General features: G+C 33.5%; 1 protein-coding gene and 1 long non-coding RNA gene across 2 annotated transcripts; both read left to right on the forward strand.

Moving 5' to 3' along the window:
* Nucleotides 1-1,158: 1,158 nt before the first annotated feature.
* On the forward strand, nt 1,159-4,915 carry LOC133687675 (glycosyltransferase BC10). The gene is made up of 2 exons (XM_062107058.1): nt 1,159-2,309; nt 4,102-4,915. The coding sequence occupies exons 1-2, from the start codon at nt 1,797-1,799 to the stop codon at nt 4,738-4,740; spliced, it is 1,152 nt and encodes a 383-aa protein (XP_061963042.1). The 5' UTR covers nt 1,159-1,796; the 3' UTR covers nt 4,741-4,915.
* A 3,333-nt stretch (nt 4,916-8,248) lies between these two features.
* On the forward strand, nt 8,249-10,283 carry LOC133675394 (uncharacterized). Its single transcript, XR_009835404.1, has 2 exons — nt 8,249-8,918; nt 9,781-10,283. It is a non-coding gene; the product is annotated as an uncharacterized LOC133675394 (long non-coding RNA).
* Nucleotides 10,284-16,668: the final 6,385 nt, after the last annotated feature.

The following is a 16,668-nucleotide window of genomic DNA, read 5'->3' on the forward strand; positions in this document are numbered from 1 at the left end:
TTGCTAAACAAAAGCTCTTTGTAAAATAAAAATTAATTTATGATCAATTAATTCTTTTTGTTTGATATAAAATCATTGTAAAATAAGTAAGTCAAAAGGTGCCACATAAATCCCCAATAACATTAAAGGTTCCTTGTAGTGAATGGAATCCACACCTCTTAAAAAAACAATATTTTTTTTTCTGTTTTTGCAATTTACTAACAAATTCTAGACCTAACTTTAAACAAGTTGTTCTCTTTCATTCGGATGAATTAGTGAGATTACAATATATTATTGAAAAGTTACAAATATCTAGTTTCCAACACAATTGAAATAGCATCTAGTTAAGACCTAAAAAGTAGATAAGAGGTCCAGACTGATATATTTAAGCCTTTTTAACCCAAGCCTCTTGACTTCACTTATTAAACTCCTTTTGGACTGCTTAATTTTAGACCTTAGAATAGACTCAATGAACACTCATAATTGATCATTTGATGTCGTAGTTAGGATCGCATCAAGTCACGAACACGACCATAATGAACTAACCCAATTGACCCATTTATCTTTTTCTTTTTTCTCTACCATTCTTCTCTCCACGATTGGGCTCAAGTGAATTGATGATTTATTAGATAATTATTGAATAAATTGAATGAAGAGGGCAAAAAGTGTCTAACAAGGGTAACACTTGTACTCATACGTGAGGAAGGTTGTCTTGGGAAAGTGCTTGCAATTTTCTCTAATTAGTTGTGCTAAGTAGTTGTGCCAAGCTCTGATGGTGGCATTAGTTGTGCCATTGGAATCATCTTGACCAGCTTCCTTTCATGGCAGCACATGGAGGCAATGCAACTTCGATGCATTTCTAGTGATTTTTTTCTCTTTTTTTTTCGTGATTTTTCTTAGTTATAATGTCAGATTATTCATTAAAAAGATATACCATGTAATTTTAAATTAAGGGTACACTAAACAAGATTGTTAATTTAATTTAATTCCACATGTATTCTAAACAATATAATTAAATGATTTAATATTTTGTTCCATATATAAAATTTATAATAAATTTATAATTAAATTTAAATTATATATAAAATTTAATTTAATTTCACATGAAATTCAGTTTAAACATGCTGTTAATTTAACATGAGAGTCCAAGATCGAAAAATTCAGAAGGAAGAGACAAGAAATCCGAGTCCCACCAACGAAGACGTTATAAATGACATGAGATCCAGTATTTCCATCCAAAGAAAAGGACTCTTTTTTCTAATCCTTCGCTTTCCTCTTTCAATAGAGGAAACGAAACTCCCTTGAAAAAGAGAGAGTTAAACATTCACCCCAATTCATTCAAACTCTCTTTCTCATACAAGTAAAACCCCCCATCATCCATCCATGATCACACACTTCACATGGTAACAACCTAGTAAACATCACTCTTTCTTTCATACTGTTGTGTTATTTTTTTTCCGCTTTGCTTTACATGTTGTTTCCATGTCTGCCGAGATTGTCCAAAAGAAAGTTGTTGATTTGCAACATTCCCATCTGGTAAAGTTTTGATTTTGTTTCCCTTTTGGTGGTGATTTCTTCCTTTTTATCTGTACTATTTGTTTCTTTATTTATTTATGAATTATAAGGGCTCTGGGTCTTGAAGTCAAGTAAGTTAGCCCATATGTCCAAAACCAAAGTTTGTTGATTCTTGTAACTTAAAACTTTGGTTTGGCCATTAGGGAGGACTTTTAATGTTTATATAGTAGTAGTAGTTTAAGAGTGTTTTGGGATTCAGTTCGTCTAGAGTTGAATTCAGAAAAAATTGAAACCAAGATAAGATGGCAACTCAGGAGGGTAAGGACCCAGTTATAGTTACTACTGTTAGATTGAATCAAAACAGGCCTTTGCCTTTGAGACTCCTTCAATTTTGCTTGATGTTTTTGGTTCTCGGTCTTGGGATTTCTATCGTCAGTGTAAACATGATTCGATTTTTTGGAGTCCGAACTGGAGGCCCTGCAGCCAGGTCTAATATCATTTTCCCTTGCTTTGAAGAGTCCGATAGTATAGAGAAATGGATTAGGCCTCCATCAAACCTGATGCATAAGATGAATGACACAGAGTTGTTTTGGCGTGCTTCGTTTGTTCCTCGGATTAATCAATATCCTATTAAGAGAGTACCGAAGATTGCCTTCATGTTCTTGACAAAAGGGCCATTGCCATTGGCACCTCTTTGGGAGAGGTTTTTCAAGGGGCACGAAGGCCTTTATTCGATTTATGTTCATTCATTGCCATCTTATGTTGCGGATTTGACACGATTTTCAGTGTTCTACAAGAGACAAATCCCAAGTCAGGTATTAGGAACCTTCTCTTCTTTATGTATGTGTATGCATGACTTGCTGTATTTGTTCTATTTGGGAGCAATATGACTGCTAGCTTCTATTTACTGTTTTGGTTGCCTCATTTGAAAATGTTTAAATTGTTTCTCTGAGAAATCTTAGATGTCTCCATAATTTGTGAATTTCACTTTGTTACTGGATTTATATTTTTGAGGTGCATTCTGTCCATAATTAATCACTTTGAGAAGAAGCAACTTGTCATTATTTTGTATAAGTCAGTGATTCCATCTAAAGTCAGGAATTGCCGATGATCAGATTGGATCTTTTTTTCTGGGCTTCTTCTAGGCTTGCTGCAAACTCTCGCATAATCCATTTTTATTTCAGTCTTTGGTAGTTGAGATCAACAGCAGTGGTGAAGTTTTAGTAATTTTCTGTTTAATCAAGATCACTGTTATCCTTCTCATATGGTTCTGGGCTTCATGTTAGACCATCAACCAGATTCACTTGAGCAATTTGAATTATGTGTTCTGCAATTTAGAGAAAATACTCTGATTGTTGCACCATATTTGAATGGTGAATTCTGATGCATGGGGTGGGGTGCAAAACGGATGGTTGGCATTACCTGAAAAGGAAGAAAAAGAAAAGGTTATTGAATGTGATACGATCACATTATGACACAAATAGGCATAGAAATTGTACAAAATGAGTTTGGTTCAAAATGACTGTTTGAAGTTGGTTGCATTAGATGGTTCAACCATGTACAGTAGAGACTGTTGACTACATTAGGGGATAGTTAAGAATCTTGACTTTGAGGGTAGAGGGTGACTTCAAAGGTAAAAGAAGTTCTAAAAATATAGTGTTCACAGTGGCATAATGTTGAGAAGGGCTTCTTATGCCTTAGCATAGATGGAAAATTAATCAGCTGGAACTAGGACATTTAAGTATTTCTTAATTTTTTTAATTTTTATAACCAAAAATAATATGATAGGGAAGGATTATGAAAAATTGATGAAGCTGACCTATAAGTTTGAACAGAAGGAACTCTATCCTTCTTTTAAGATAAGGGTTTACATCCATGGTTTTTGGTCAAAAAAAAAAAACAGAGAGAGACAGACTGCAACCTGTCAGAGGCTTAGCTTAAATCCACAATTTTGAGAAGGAAATTATATGATTTTTTTATGTATCTGATTTCTGGTATTCATGTTCCATATTCACACTCTGTTCGTAGTTTCTTCAAAATGTTTCATATTTAAGTTTAGATTTTCTTGACAAAGGTGGAAATTAATTGGTATATTGTTTTAGTTATGATTGGGTAGTGGGCATAAATTTAGGTTGCATTTAATACATGTACTTGCTTTTACTTTTGGAATTATTTTAAAGAAATCTAACTGTACCATAACTTTATATTTGAGAAGTATTACTTTAATTTTTTTTTATTTTTAATAATAGCAATATAATCTCAATAGTATATGTATGAAACCTGCTTCCAAATTTTAGAAGAGAGAAGTTAAGACTTGTAGGCTGTCATTGTTTGACGTCACATTGGATGCTGTTACAGAGAGAGAATGTAGTCGAGCTTGATTTCCAAGTTCATTTGGTCTTTGCTAGCCATAAGTATGAAGTATGGTGATAGTTGCCATCCCAAACAGTTGTGACCTGTAAGTGGTTGCATTATCTTTATGGAAGCTGTTGAAGTGGACTTTTACAAGGAAAAAGGAAAAAAAACTGTTTGAGCATTTTGTGAGTATCATTATATTTGCACTCTCACAATTGAAATGATGATCATTCATGTGTTGATTCTGTGCAGGTGGCAGAGTGGGGTATGATGAGCATGTGTGATGCGGAGAGGAGACTCCTTGCAAATGCATTGCTTGATATCTCTAATGAATGGTTCATCCTCTTGTCTGAGTCCTGCATTCCGCTCCACAATTTTGGCATTATCTATCGATACATATCAAAATCACGATACAGCTTTATGGGTGTATTTGATGATCCGGGTCCATATGGGAGAGGACGCTATAATTGGAACATGCAACCTGAGGTCACGCTTGAACAGTGGCGCAAAGGGTCTCAGTGGTTTGAAGTGGATAGAAAGCTTGCAGTCAGTGTAGTCGAGGACTCTACTTATCACCCAAAGTTTAAAGACTTCTGCCGACCGGGATGTTATGTGGATGAGCACTACTTCCCTACAATGCTGAGCATCAAATTTCCACATCTCTTGGCAAACAGAAGTGTTACCTGGACAGACTGGTCAAGGGGTGGTGCTCACCCCGCTACATTTGGGAATTCTGATATTACAGATGAATTCTTCAAGAGGATGTTTGAAGGACAATCATGCTTGTATAACAACCAGCCAGACAACGTCTGCGTTCTCTTTGCAAGAAAGTTTGCTCCAAGCGCTTTGGAACCACTATTAGACTTGTCACCAAAAGTTTTGGGGTTTTAAAATAAAGATGGTTATTTAGATGAACCTGAGCCCATAAGCGGTGTTTTTAGGCTCTGTGATCTAACTAGATCTGGTTGATGTACTCGTAAGGAGATTACAGATTTTCATTTTAAAACATCAAGGTCAAAGAACTTGTGATGTATAAATATTTAGATCCTAAAGCGTTTTCATACAACACCTTGACTTAATAGTATCAGTCTATCAGTTGCCTCTCAGATATAATTCCTGTTGTGACGTAAATATTCGACAAACCATTTCAGGCGTCTTTTTGTTGAAATGTGCTTCCATCGCACCACTTGGGGAGCCTATCCACATTTCACCATGATTTGCACAATCCATTGGTATGAATCGCGTACAGCAACGTGTCTTAAGAACAGGTGTTTTTTAATTAAAAATATATTAAAATAATATTTTCTTTCAGATTTTTTTACATTAACGTATCAAGAATCTTAAGAAAATATTGAAAAGTAAAAACAAACACAATGCCACAAGTGATTTGCCAGAATATTTTCTTCGCTTTCAAGTAAGAGGAATTTACGATTTATGAAGTCAGCCAAGAGCCTTAGAATTCATCGCGATAATTTTCCTCTGGCAAAGTAACTTCTGGTTGGTTTTTGAATAAGATACCTAGCAGCCATAGCTGCATGAAGTGCAGCACCATAAGGAAGTGCATCTTCAATGATTTCAAAGTAGGGTGAGAGAGTGGGGGATGAAGCTGCTTATGTGTCTCATTCTGCATTCCAAGGAAGAAGATGCATCCAGGTATCATCTCTTGGTAAAAGGCAAAATCCTCTGATCCCATCAATGTCATTGTTCGAAAGTAATCGTGCAAGTCTTTATCATTTATGGTAGGAGAGAAATAGGGTTTATCTTTCTCGAAGAAATCAATAACTGCTTTGCACCTTTGTACTGCAGCTTCCCATGTGACAACCTGTAATTGAAGAGAAACTGGCTTGGTCATGGTGAAATATAAGGAAAGTAAATGGCAAGCCTGTTTAGAAGTTTGAGAATGCAATGGAAAAGCATACCAAAATAAATGCCAGTCATTGAAATAACAATGCATGGAAAGAAAGATCACGGATCACAATGTTAGATGAGACTTTTGTCCACAAAAAAAATTCAATAAAATTTGTTCAGAGATATTAATTTTTATACAAAATTCAACAACAATACTATGGGTTTGGTCCTTCTCTTTTCGGCCATAACCCATGTAAACTAAGAAAAAAAAGGACGACAGCTTAAATTTTTTTTTAATTAATATAAGTGATTAGGTATAACATATTGTGTTTTTGAATATTATAGACAAAGTGAAAACTATAAAACAAAATTATTCAAAAGCTTTTGGGATCTTGTTAGATGGATTTAAAGTTCTTTAGAGATTTATTACCTAAAGATTTGATCTTTTTCAGCTTTGAATAATTCCTTAAAGACTGAGTTGTTTCGTCTCCAATGGTAATCCACACAAACCACCCGTAAGAAATCTTCTAAATCCCTATTTAAGAGATTGTTATGTCTAGAGTTCTATTGTGTACATCTCTTTAAAAAAAAAAAAAAAAAGAGGCATAGCTTACTATTTATAGAGAAATCTGAAAAAAAATCCTATAAATTGATAAATATCAATTTACTCCTTAAATAATATCCATATATTAATTTAGGACAATTTTAGAATTTAACTTAATCAAGTCCTTACTTGATTTTTCTAGGTTTAGAAATATAATCATTGTATTAATTATAATCTAGTCCTTAATTTATAAAATATATTTTAATCATCCCATTTTTAGTCATACTTAATTAAATCATCTAGGTTTAATTTTTTACTAATGATTCTTAATATGTTAGGCTCCTAACATGTTGGCCTAAATATAAATTATAACTATAATTAAATAGAATTAAATAAATTAAACAATTTAATTTATTATTGATTCAACAATTGATTAATTTATATTTTAAGATCAAGTGCATCGTCTAACAACGTGTCATGATCCCTCAAATATTAGAAAAGTCATTAGTGGTTTGACTTAACCTTTCAATGACCAATTTCTCGGTGTAATTAATATCCTTTCATCAATAATATTCTGATTTAAAATTAAAGCATGAAGTATGTATGTCATGTTAAATTATGTTTATTCTTCACATAATAGTCATTGATCGTTTGAAAAAGATTTGAAACTCTTTTCAAATCTCATTCTACCTTACTCAAGGTTTTCTTAGTCAGTACTATTTGAAAATAGATAAAATATGTTTTCTAATTCACCTAAAGTGATGAATCCTCTCTTGATCACTAAAATACCTTCATATAGTTTATGTTATACCTAATGTCTGCCTTTTTGTTACCTCAATTAAGATAACATGTAACAGGATCAAAATATAACATTCTCTATAGAATATGACTTAGTAATCTCAAGTGTAAGAATCACTTAGACAACCGCCATTTAAGCTTTTCCATAGATATAGATGATCTCTCCATATAAAATTCTCATGTAGGTTAGTTTAATATACATATCTTATGACAAACACTTATATATTAGTTTTAGGTATCCCTATACCTCAGCTTATAAGAACAACTATTTTCTTTCATAAAAAAAAAGAACATAATATGTATCAATCTTTACGATTCTAATGAATATCCAATATTTAAGAGAGCATCGATCATGAACATTTTAGAAACAATGTTTTGATGTAATAGAAATCTCATAATTATAACAACTTTAAATTATTATTTTTTTGCAAAGCATTTTTGTCTTATGAACTTTATCTTTACTCTAGATTTATTAATTCAGTGTTATATGAGTATTAAAGATAAATTAAGCATTTATTAATAATAATTATGTATTTACCTAAATATAATAATTTCACGTGTAACCAACCGATTGATTATATGACATATTAAAGTAACTATCTTCAACTTGCACTAAAGTCAATCGCTCATGTATCTAATACCATATTGCTCCATGTAACATTAATACTTCTACATGGATAATGGATAATGACTTAATAAGAGAATCTTTTATATATTTTTTTTAGGTACTCACTCTATCTTTACATCTTTCATTTCATTGATTTATCAAATTTCTTAAGTAATTATTTAGATTATTGATGAGACTTTGATTCCTTTGCGTATGAAATGACTCTATTGCTATCATAGTATAAGTCAACTACATCAACAATGTTAGGAACCAACCTCGTTCATTGATGAACTTTTTTTTATCCAAACAACCTTTTTGTTTCCTTAAACATTGGAGGTGTACTCTTATTTAATTGTAGAATCAGATGTGTTATCTTATTTGGAACTCTTCGAACTTAGAGCACTACCATTTAAAGTAAAATATATATTGACTAATATTTATAATTTTTTTAACATTTCATTGAAAAAATTTTAATTCAAACAATTTTAAACTTCTAGTTTATCTTCTTCATTGATGGATCCTATAGCCAAGTATAAGATATCATTTCCATCATATCTCACTCAATTTATATTTTAGAACATGTGTCTTTAGTGAGAGGTGTTCAATGCAAAATAGATAAGAATCAAATCTTAGATTCTTTCATACTAAGTTATTTTAGCATCTATTCTATATGCATGGATTAAGACAATTTAAGTAATCTTCTAGATCTATATCTATAGATTTCTATATTCAATATATAGATTATTTTTTTCAATTTTTTTATTAAAATTTTTTTAAATAACTAAAATTTTATTAATTTAAAAAAAATATTATTTTTAAATATATCATTCAAATATAATATTAAAAAAACAACATCATCATAGATAATATAGAGAGAGATGTTCTCCTTCTTCATGAAGTCATTCTCCTCGTGAAGTGCATCCACTGATTTCTGTTGGAGCTTCTTTCTTCTTTGTTTAATTCTGGCCTTATAGCCACGAATAACAAGAAATTAGCATCTATCTCCTCTTGGATTCAACAGATCAAGGCGGCGTCTCAGTTTAAAAATACAAGGCAATTAATGTGTTTCTCCTCTTGGCTTCAACAAACTCAAGGGAAGTCTCAGTCTCTCTTATGTTATCACACGGTAATAGTTTTGGATCTGCCTTTAGTAGATCAATCCTTCTCAACCCTAACAGGAGGCTCTAGTGGCTATGGGGAGTGTATCTCCCTATAAGCATCGTTCCATGGTGGAGGGTTGTTCCGATTACGATCCTTTTACAGTTGATTCAGGTACTCTTCAGCACCTAGATCTAATTGTTAAGCAACTCCGTTTCTTGTTTTCTAGATCTGGAAATGGTAGGACATGTTCTACCTCTTCCATTCTGTAATGTGTTTTCTGCTAGTTTATCATAGGGCTTTTTAGTCCTCCAAAATCTCATGAGGTGATTCATCTCATGAAGCCTTCGTATTATGTTGTTTGGCTTATTATTGTTGGCTGTGTTGTCTGGCTTTCAATTGATGTCTGTATGGGTGACTGGCTGCTATGACTGGTATGTGGGTTTGTCCGCTACAACGTTGCGGCTTATGTTTTCTCTACCAACTAGCTGATGAGGTTTGGTTGGGTGAAGTTTTGTATATTTCTTCTGACTCGGTTGAAGACTGCTTAGTCTGCTTGGTGGAGTATCTTCTTCTGCTGGGTTGTGACGACATGCTTTCTTTGTTGGGCTTTGTTGTGCTAATTCTGTTTCTCTCTTGGTTGTTGCTATGGATCCAAACAGTTTGTTTGGCCTACTATTGTAATGTGCTCTGCTGTTTACTTCTTTTGTGTTGCTGTTTAGTTATTAGAGGGAAGTCTGGGGGCCTTTCCTCATGCATGCTCACTTCTTATCGAAGAGTGCTGGATGGAGCTTGTCCTAGTAGTGACATGGTCAATGCTGTAGAGTTGGTATGGTTTGCTGGAGTTACTATGCTGTGGCTAACCACTTTAGCTTTGTGTGCTGCTTTATGCAGTTTAGTGTGCTCGGCTTCTTGAAGTTCGCTTCTGGATCTTCTGGTTGCTCTGACTAATCAGTTTGGTTTGCTACTTTCAGCTTGTTGTTTGCGGGCTGGTTTCCAACTGCTAGTCCATTGTTGTTTGTCTGTTATGGTGCAGGTTCATGGATGTTTGCCTCTTAGTGGAGGAGCCTTTTGTTGTCCCCTGACCTTGCTATGTCCAATAGGGACCTGGTCATGTGTTGATTTATTGTGTTGCTGCAGTAGGTGCAATGTCTAGTGATGGGTGCTGCTCTTACCGCCTTTGAATGTCCAGTATTCCTTGTTGTGCTGGATGCTTTGCTTTCCCTCTGGAAATCCTGCATGTTGTAATGCATGCTGCCTCAAGGGTGCATGGTGCATCCTCAGCTATTTTGATCATGATTGTTGATCCTCTAGGTCATTCAGCTATCCTTCTATTGGAAACTGACTTCATCTAGTTTGTTGGGCAGTGATGCTCTTCTCTTATTGCTTGGTTTTGTTGGTTAATTGACAACCACCTTTTCTATTCAGGCTTTGACCTGGCACCTTTGTTCAGAGAGGATGTTCCCTTTGGTCTTTTTTATTGTAAATTCTTGTTCCCTTTGGTCTTTTTTTATTGTAAATTCTTGTCCGTTAAGTTCATTTTGAGAGCCTGTTCCCTTTTATTTGTTAGGATAACATGCTTGTAAATTTAACTTGCTGGTTTTCCAGCTTTGTTACTTTTGATTTATAATACTTACATTTGATTCAAAAAAAAAAACATCTCATCATTCGCATTAACCTTTTGTAAAATAAGTTTTGTTTGTATTTTTTATAATATCAAAATTAGAAATTCCTATTCCCTAAATATATTTGTACCTTGCCTTTCATGTTAATATTTCTCATTTTTTTTAAAATAATCATTGAAATATTTTGTCAAGTATTAATCACCACGATTCAATTGAAGTTTCTTAATACTTATTTCAATATGTATTTCAATTTTATTATAGATTATATTGAACCTAAGCATTTTAAATTTAGGTATATCAAACCATTCGTATTATTACCAAATCCATGAAAATATTATTATTATAAAAAAGTAACATTTATCCTTAGTAATAAATTTAAATTCATTTAATACTAAATAAAATAGAAATGATGTCTTAAAATACTAGAACAAAATGATAATTATATAGTTCTAGTATCAAACCTATTAGGCCAAACAAAATAACTAGTTCTTACAACTAATACAACATCCTTTACTTCATTACTAAGTCATTGGTCCATTTTACTTTCAATTAATCTTCTACTTTTTCTTTAGTTCTTGCATACCATTGCAAATGTGAAAATCACATTAGTATCCAATACCCAAGAATTACAATGCAAAATAGTAAGATAGTTTTCAATTATAAACATACATGAAGAAACTTCATTAAGCTTTTTTACCTTCACGGTTGCAAGGTATTCCTTGCAATTCCTTCTCCAATATCCTTCCTTGCCACAATGATGACAAGTGCTCTTATCTTTCTTGATGTTCCCAATAAGTTTGTTTGCTTTAAAGACAACACCCTTATTTTTATTATCCTTCTTCTTAGATATTCTAAATGACTAAACTAAAAGAACTTGGTCTTTTTTCTTTTTAAATGCCTCTTTAGCAGTTTTAAGCATATTAAGCAATTCTGGCAATGTATTATCCAACTTGTTCATGTGATAGTTCATAATAAATTGCAAAAAGCTTTAGGGGAGACTGGAAGACCAAGTCAACACTTAACTCATGGTCCATAAAAAAACCCAATTGGCTCAATTTCTCAATATAGCCAATCATTTTCAAAACATGGGTGTTCACTAAAGAACCCCCCAATTATCTTGCAGTAGAACAATTCCTTAGAGGTCGGTTTTATACCTCTTTGTCCTATATTGGCATCATCAAGCAATTTTTGTTATGTAAAAATTGCGTAACATGTCAGATTTGCGTCAAGTTCTAAAACATGATCCTTACTGTTTTTTTATTGTCCAAATCATTTTGTTTCTGTTATAATTGGGTTATTTAGGGGTTAATTAATTTTTTTCATTCGGCGTCATCTTTTTGTCCACAATTTGTATGAATTTGCATTGCTACTCGCGAAATCATAATTGTAGTTTCATTATGCTTTGTTTTCAATATAATTATTGATTCTTGAGTCTGAAAATTATAATTGGATTGTGCAGCGAAGGCTATAAACTTTGATTTGTTGATTTCAGTTCCTAAAGAACCAAAAGAAAACAAGTTGTGAGGTAAAATGATACGGTTCAGCCTTGTGATATGACCCAAGTAAGGTCAAATTCGGATTTTGGCGTAAAAAGCGCAACAGTCCAGGTTTACGATAACATTTATAATTTTCAATTCGACCGTTGGATCGAGCTAAACTTTTATGTGGATTCTCCATACATGTTTTCCTACTATGGGTTAAAATTTAAGGTCAAATTGGAGTTTTGAAAGGCACCACAATACTGGTCAACAGAGGCTGTACGAATTTTGTTATTTATTTCCATTTGAGTTGTGGACTTTCCATTTGGTTAGGACTCTTTTCCTACAAGGATGTGGCAGCTGGTTATGAGAATTTTCTAGTTCCATAAGGATCTTTAATGAGCTGCAATATAATCTCCAAGTGTGGTAAGGATTCATTAATGTTTCAGAATCGTTTTTTTATAAGGATTCTTTATTCATCCTAGCTACACAAGGAAAGAAGGGCTGGTGGCATTTAATGAAAAATTAGTTATTTTTATTTTTTTATTTTGTTAGCTACAGTCCAATGCTTGTTTGGGCTTACTTAATAATTTGTTTTCAGTTAGGATTCAAGACTTGTTTGGATTAAGTTATGGGCTTTTCAGTTTAGGGTTTTGGGTCAGTTTTGAGTGTACCTCATATAAGTCCACATAAGGGGTTCATTAGGGTTAAGTTTTCAAGAACTATTTAAACTCATGTAAGTCAAAATTTCGGCGGTTGTGATGATAATTACTTTTGAGTTTTTCAATTTTAACGTGTGAGAGTGATTCTTGCATTCTTCAGTTCTTGAACGAACTAAATCTGACTTATCGAAGATTAACTGACTTCGTGGCATGATTCTACTCAATCCAATAGTGTTGGTGCCTTAGGGCAGGTTTTCATTGTGTCACACTCCTATCAAACCTATTTCGGCTTTCCTGGATCATATCTCAATCTTGATTGTCGGTTGCGTGACAACGTTATCACGAGGTTCGTATCAGTTAGTATCAGAGCTAAGCTACAAAACAAGGTCATATCCTTCTGTTATTTTTGTTTTTTTAGTGTTCCTTTAAGTTTTTCAGTGTTTGCGTCCATCTTCTTGTTCTTCGTGTCTGCGTCATATAAGAAAAAAAAAGATTATATTTCATCTTGTTATCAGTATATTAAAAAGAAAGAGAGATAGGGATTAGTCGAAATTTGAAGAATCATTTAATTTTTGCTGCAAAAACACAACTCTTGGAGAACCATAAGAAAACCACCTCAGAATCAATTGAAACTTCATATTCAGTCTACTGGGGGTGAGATCGCATCATATGCAAAATTTGGGTTTATTCTGATATTGTTTGCTTGAGATTTTAATATGAGGTTCAATTCTGCCGCAGAAACACTACTCTTAGTGAACCATAAGCAAACCACCTTAGAATCAATTGAAACTTCATATTCTGTGTATTGGAGATGAGATAGCACAATATATTAAATTTGAACTTATTTTGATATCGGCTTTTGGAGGTTTTAATTGTAGGTTCAATTTTATCGCAAACTGATCATACACGGGGTTTGGGTATCTAGACATAATAGAACGACCTATAAACTGAGATTTGTTGTTTTGTTGGTATCATAATACTATATATTAAATTCGAGGTCATTTGGATTGCGTTTTCTTTAGGTTCCATAATCGGGTTTTGTCTTGTTGTATCGGGTTTGTTTGGTGTTGTCCAAAATTTATTTTGTTTCTGTTGATTTCGTTCCTGCCATTATACTATCATCATATTTTGATACCTGGCTGTTGTTTGAGTCATTTTCATCACTTTCACATTTGTTTGTTTTTTCGATAATTTCTAGTCCAAACAAAAGTCAAATTCGCAATCTTGAGTCTAAATCAGTGTTCTTCCTGTTTAAACTTGATTCTTGTCTTCGTCTTCTTCTTTTTTCTTCCCTATTTGTGTCATGTATTCACCAAGGGAGAGGGAATAGGGAAGGATTGTTGATTAACGATGCGAAAAACTAAGCCATGGTTTGGGGGTTTTAAAACGAGAAGTTGATAAGTGTAGAAGATTATTCAATGATCTTCAAGCTTCATGGAAAAAGGAGGTACAACGCCAAAAGAATGAAAGACAGAGGAGAGCTGTTGTGGTTATCATTTAAAATTATGTATGCAAATGGTTAGTACAACGTGCTTATTTGAAATTCTTATCAGTCACTACCTCTATACAGTGTTGTTGGAGAAAATTGTTAGCAATAAGGGAATTCTAAAGGCTTAAACAAGAGTCTAAAGGCTTAAACAAGAGGCTAATGAAGTAGCTACTAATTTTATTCAAGATTCGAGGGTGAATCTTCTTGAAGAGGGATGGAATGACAGGGTTCAGCTTTATAATACGACCCAAGTAAGGTCATATTCGGATTTTGGTGTAAAAAGCACAACAGTCCAGGTTTACGGCAATAGTTATAATTCTCAATCCGACCGTTAGATTAAGCTAAACTTTTATGTGGACTCTCCAGACATGTTTTCCTACTATGATTAAAATTTCAGGTCAATCGGAGTTTTGAAAAGCACCACAATACTGGCCAACAGAGGTTGTACAAATTTTGTTATTTACTTTTATTTGACTTGTGGACTTCCCATTTGGTTAGGACTCTTTTTCTACAAGGATGTGGCAGCTGGTTATGGGAATTTTCTAATTCCATAAAGATCTTTAATGAGCTGCAATATAATCTCCAAGTGTGGCAAGGATTCATTAATGTTTTAGAATCCTTTTCTTATAAGGATTCTTTATTCATCCTAGCTATACAAGGAAAGAAGGGCTGGTGGCATTTAATGAAAAATTAGTTATTTTTATTATTTTATTTTGTTAGCTATATAGTCCAAGGCTTGTTTGGGCTTACTTAATACTTTGTTTTCAATTAGGATCCAAGATTTGTTTGGATTAAGTTATGAGCTTTTCAGTTTAGGGTTTTGGATTAGTTTTGAGTGGACCTCATATAAGTCCACATAAGGGGTCCATTAGGGTTAATTTTTCAAGAACTATTTAAACTCATGTAAGCCAAAATTTCAGCGGCTTTGATGATAATTACTTATGAATTTTTCAGTTTTAACGTGTGAGAGTGATTGTTGTATTTTTTAGTTCTTGAACGAACTGAATCTGACTTATCAAAGATTAACTAGCTTCGTGGCGTGATTCTACTCAATCCAATAGTGTTGGTGCCTTGGAGCAGTTTTCCATTGTGTCACACTCCTATTAGACCTATTTCGACTTTTCGGGATCAGATTTCAATCTTGATTGTAGGTTGTGTGACCACGTGATCACGAGGTTCGCATTATAAAAGGCGTAGTGAGCATATTAGAGTGAAAAGGCTTGGATTTTGTGTGAAACACGAGAGGTGCGAGGGTATATTTTGTGCTACCAACTAAATTTTGTAGATTCAAATAATGTCTGAAAAACTTAAAGGAATACTAAAAAAACAAAAATAATAAAAGGAATAGACCTTGTTTCGGAGCCTAGCTCTGATACCAACTAATGTGAACCTCGTCGTCACGCAACCCACAATCAAGATTGAGATCTGATCTTGGAAAGCCAAAAAAGGCCTGATAGGAGTGTGACACAATGAAAACCTACCCCAAGGCACCAACACTATTGGAATGAAGTAGAATGACACCACGAAGTCAGTTAATTCTTGATAAGTCAGATTCAATTCGTTCAAGAATTAAAGAATACAAGAATCACTCTCACACGTTAAAACTAAAAAATTCATAAGTAATATTCATCAATGGTTGCTGAAATTCTGATTACATATGTTTAAATAGTTCTTAAAAATTAACCCTAGTTGGCTGAACTGACCCATATACAGAACTGACCCAAAAACCCTAAACTGAAAACTCCATAGCCTAATCTAAACAAGCCTTGGATCCTAACTTAAAACAAAGTATTAATTAAGCCCAAACATGAAAGAAAATAATAAAAATAACTAATATGTCATTAAATACCACCAACCCTGCTTTCCTTATGTAGCTACGATGAATAAAGAATTCTTATAATAAAAGGATTCAGAAACATTAATGAATCCTTGCTACATTTGGAGATTATATTGCAACTCATTAAAGATTCTTGTGGAACTAGGAAATTTCCAAAACAAGCTCCCACATCCTTGTAGGAAAATGATCCTTGCCAAATAGAAAAGTCCACAGGTCAAAAGAAAGTAAATAATAAAATTCGTATAGCCTATTCTGACCTATATCGCAAGTATTTTCCGAACTCTGATTTACATTAAACTTTACCCTAATATAGATCAATATCTCCGAGATCTTCAGGTTAAGTTTCAGCTCGATTCAACATTTGGATTTGGAGTTATGCTCAATAACGTAAAACTAGACAATATGAAATTTTACGATAAAATATGAATCTGACCTTGCTTGGATCATATCAGATTATTTGCAAGGTTACTAGAAATTCTTGTGGGACAATGAACAATTCTATCTTAATAATCCCTACCACCTATCTTGAAGAACCGTCATATACCCTGGTCGTCATAGTACTTGGCAACTTGTGGGTTGAATCAACTGACATTTCATCCAGACATGTTTTGGGAGTATTGATGAACGTCGTGATCATGTGGTCACTCAACCCACACATAAAAACACCAATTCCCGAAAAGCCAAGTAAATTAGGTTTGATAGGAGTGTGACACAAAGATAACTTGTACCTAGGCACCAACACTATTGGAAACGGACACCCCTATCCAACGAATATTGATTCGTGAACGAGAAGTATAAGGATGATGCCACGAAGATCGTTGTTCTTCGATAAG

This window comes from Populus nigra, chromosome 1 (assembly GCF_951802175.1).
Source record: "Populus nigra chromosome 1, ddPopNigr1.1, whole genome shotgun sequence".
In the NCBI taxonomy this organism is placed as follows: domain Eukaryota; kingdom Viridiplantae; phylum Streptophyta; class Magnoliopsida; order Malpighiales; family Salicaceae; genus Populus; species Populus nigra.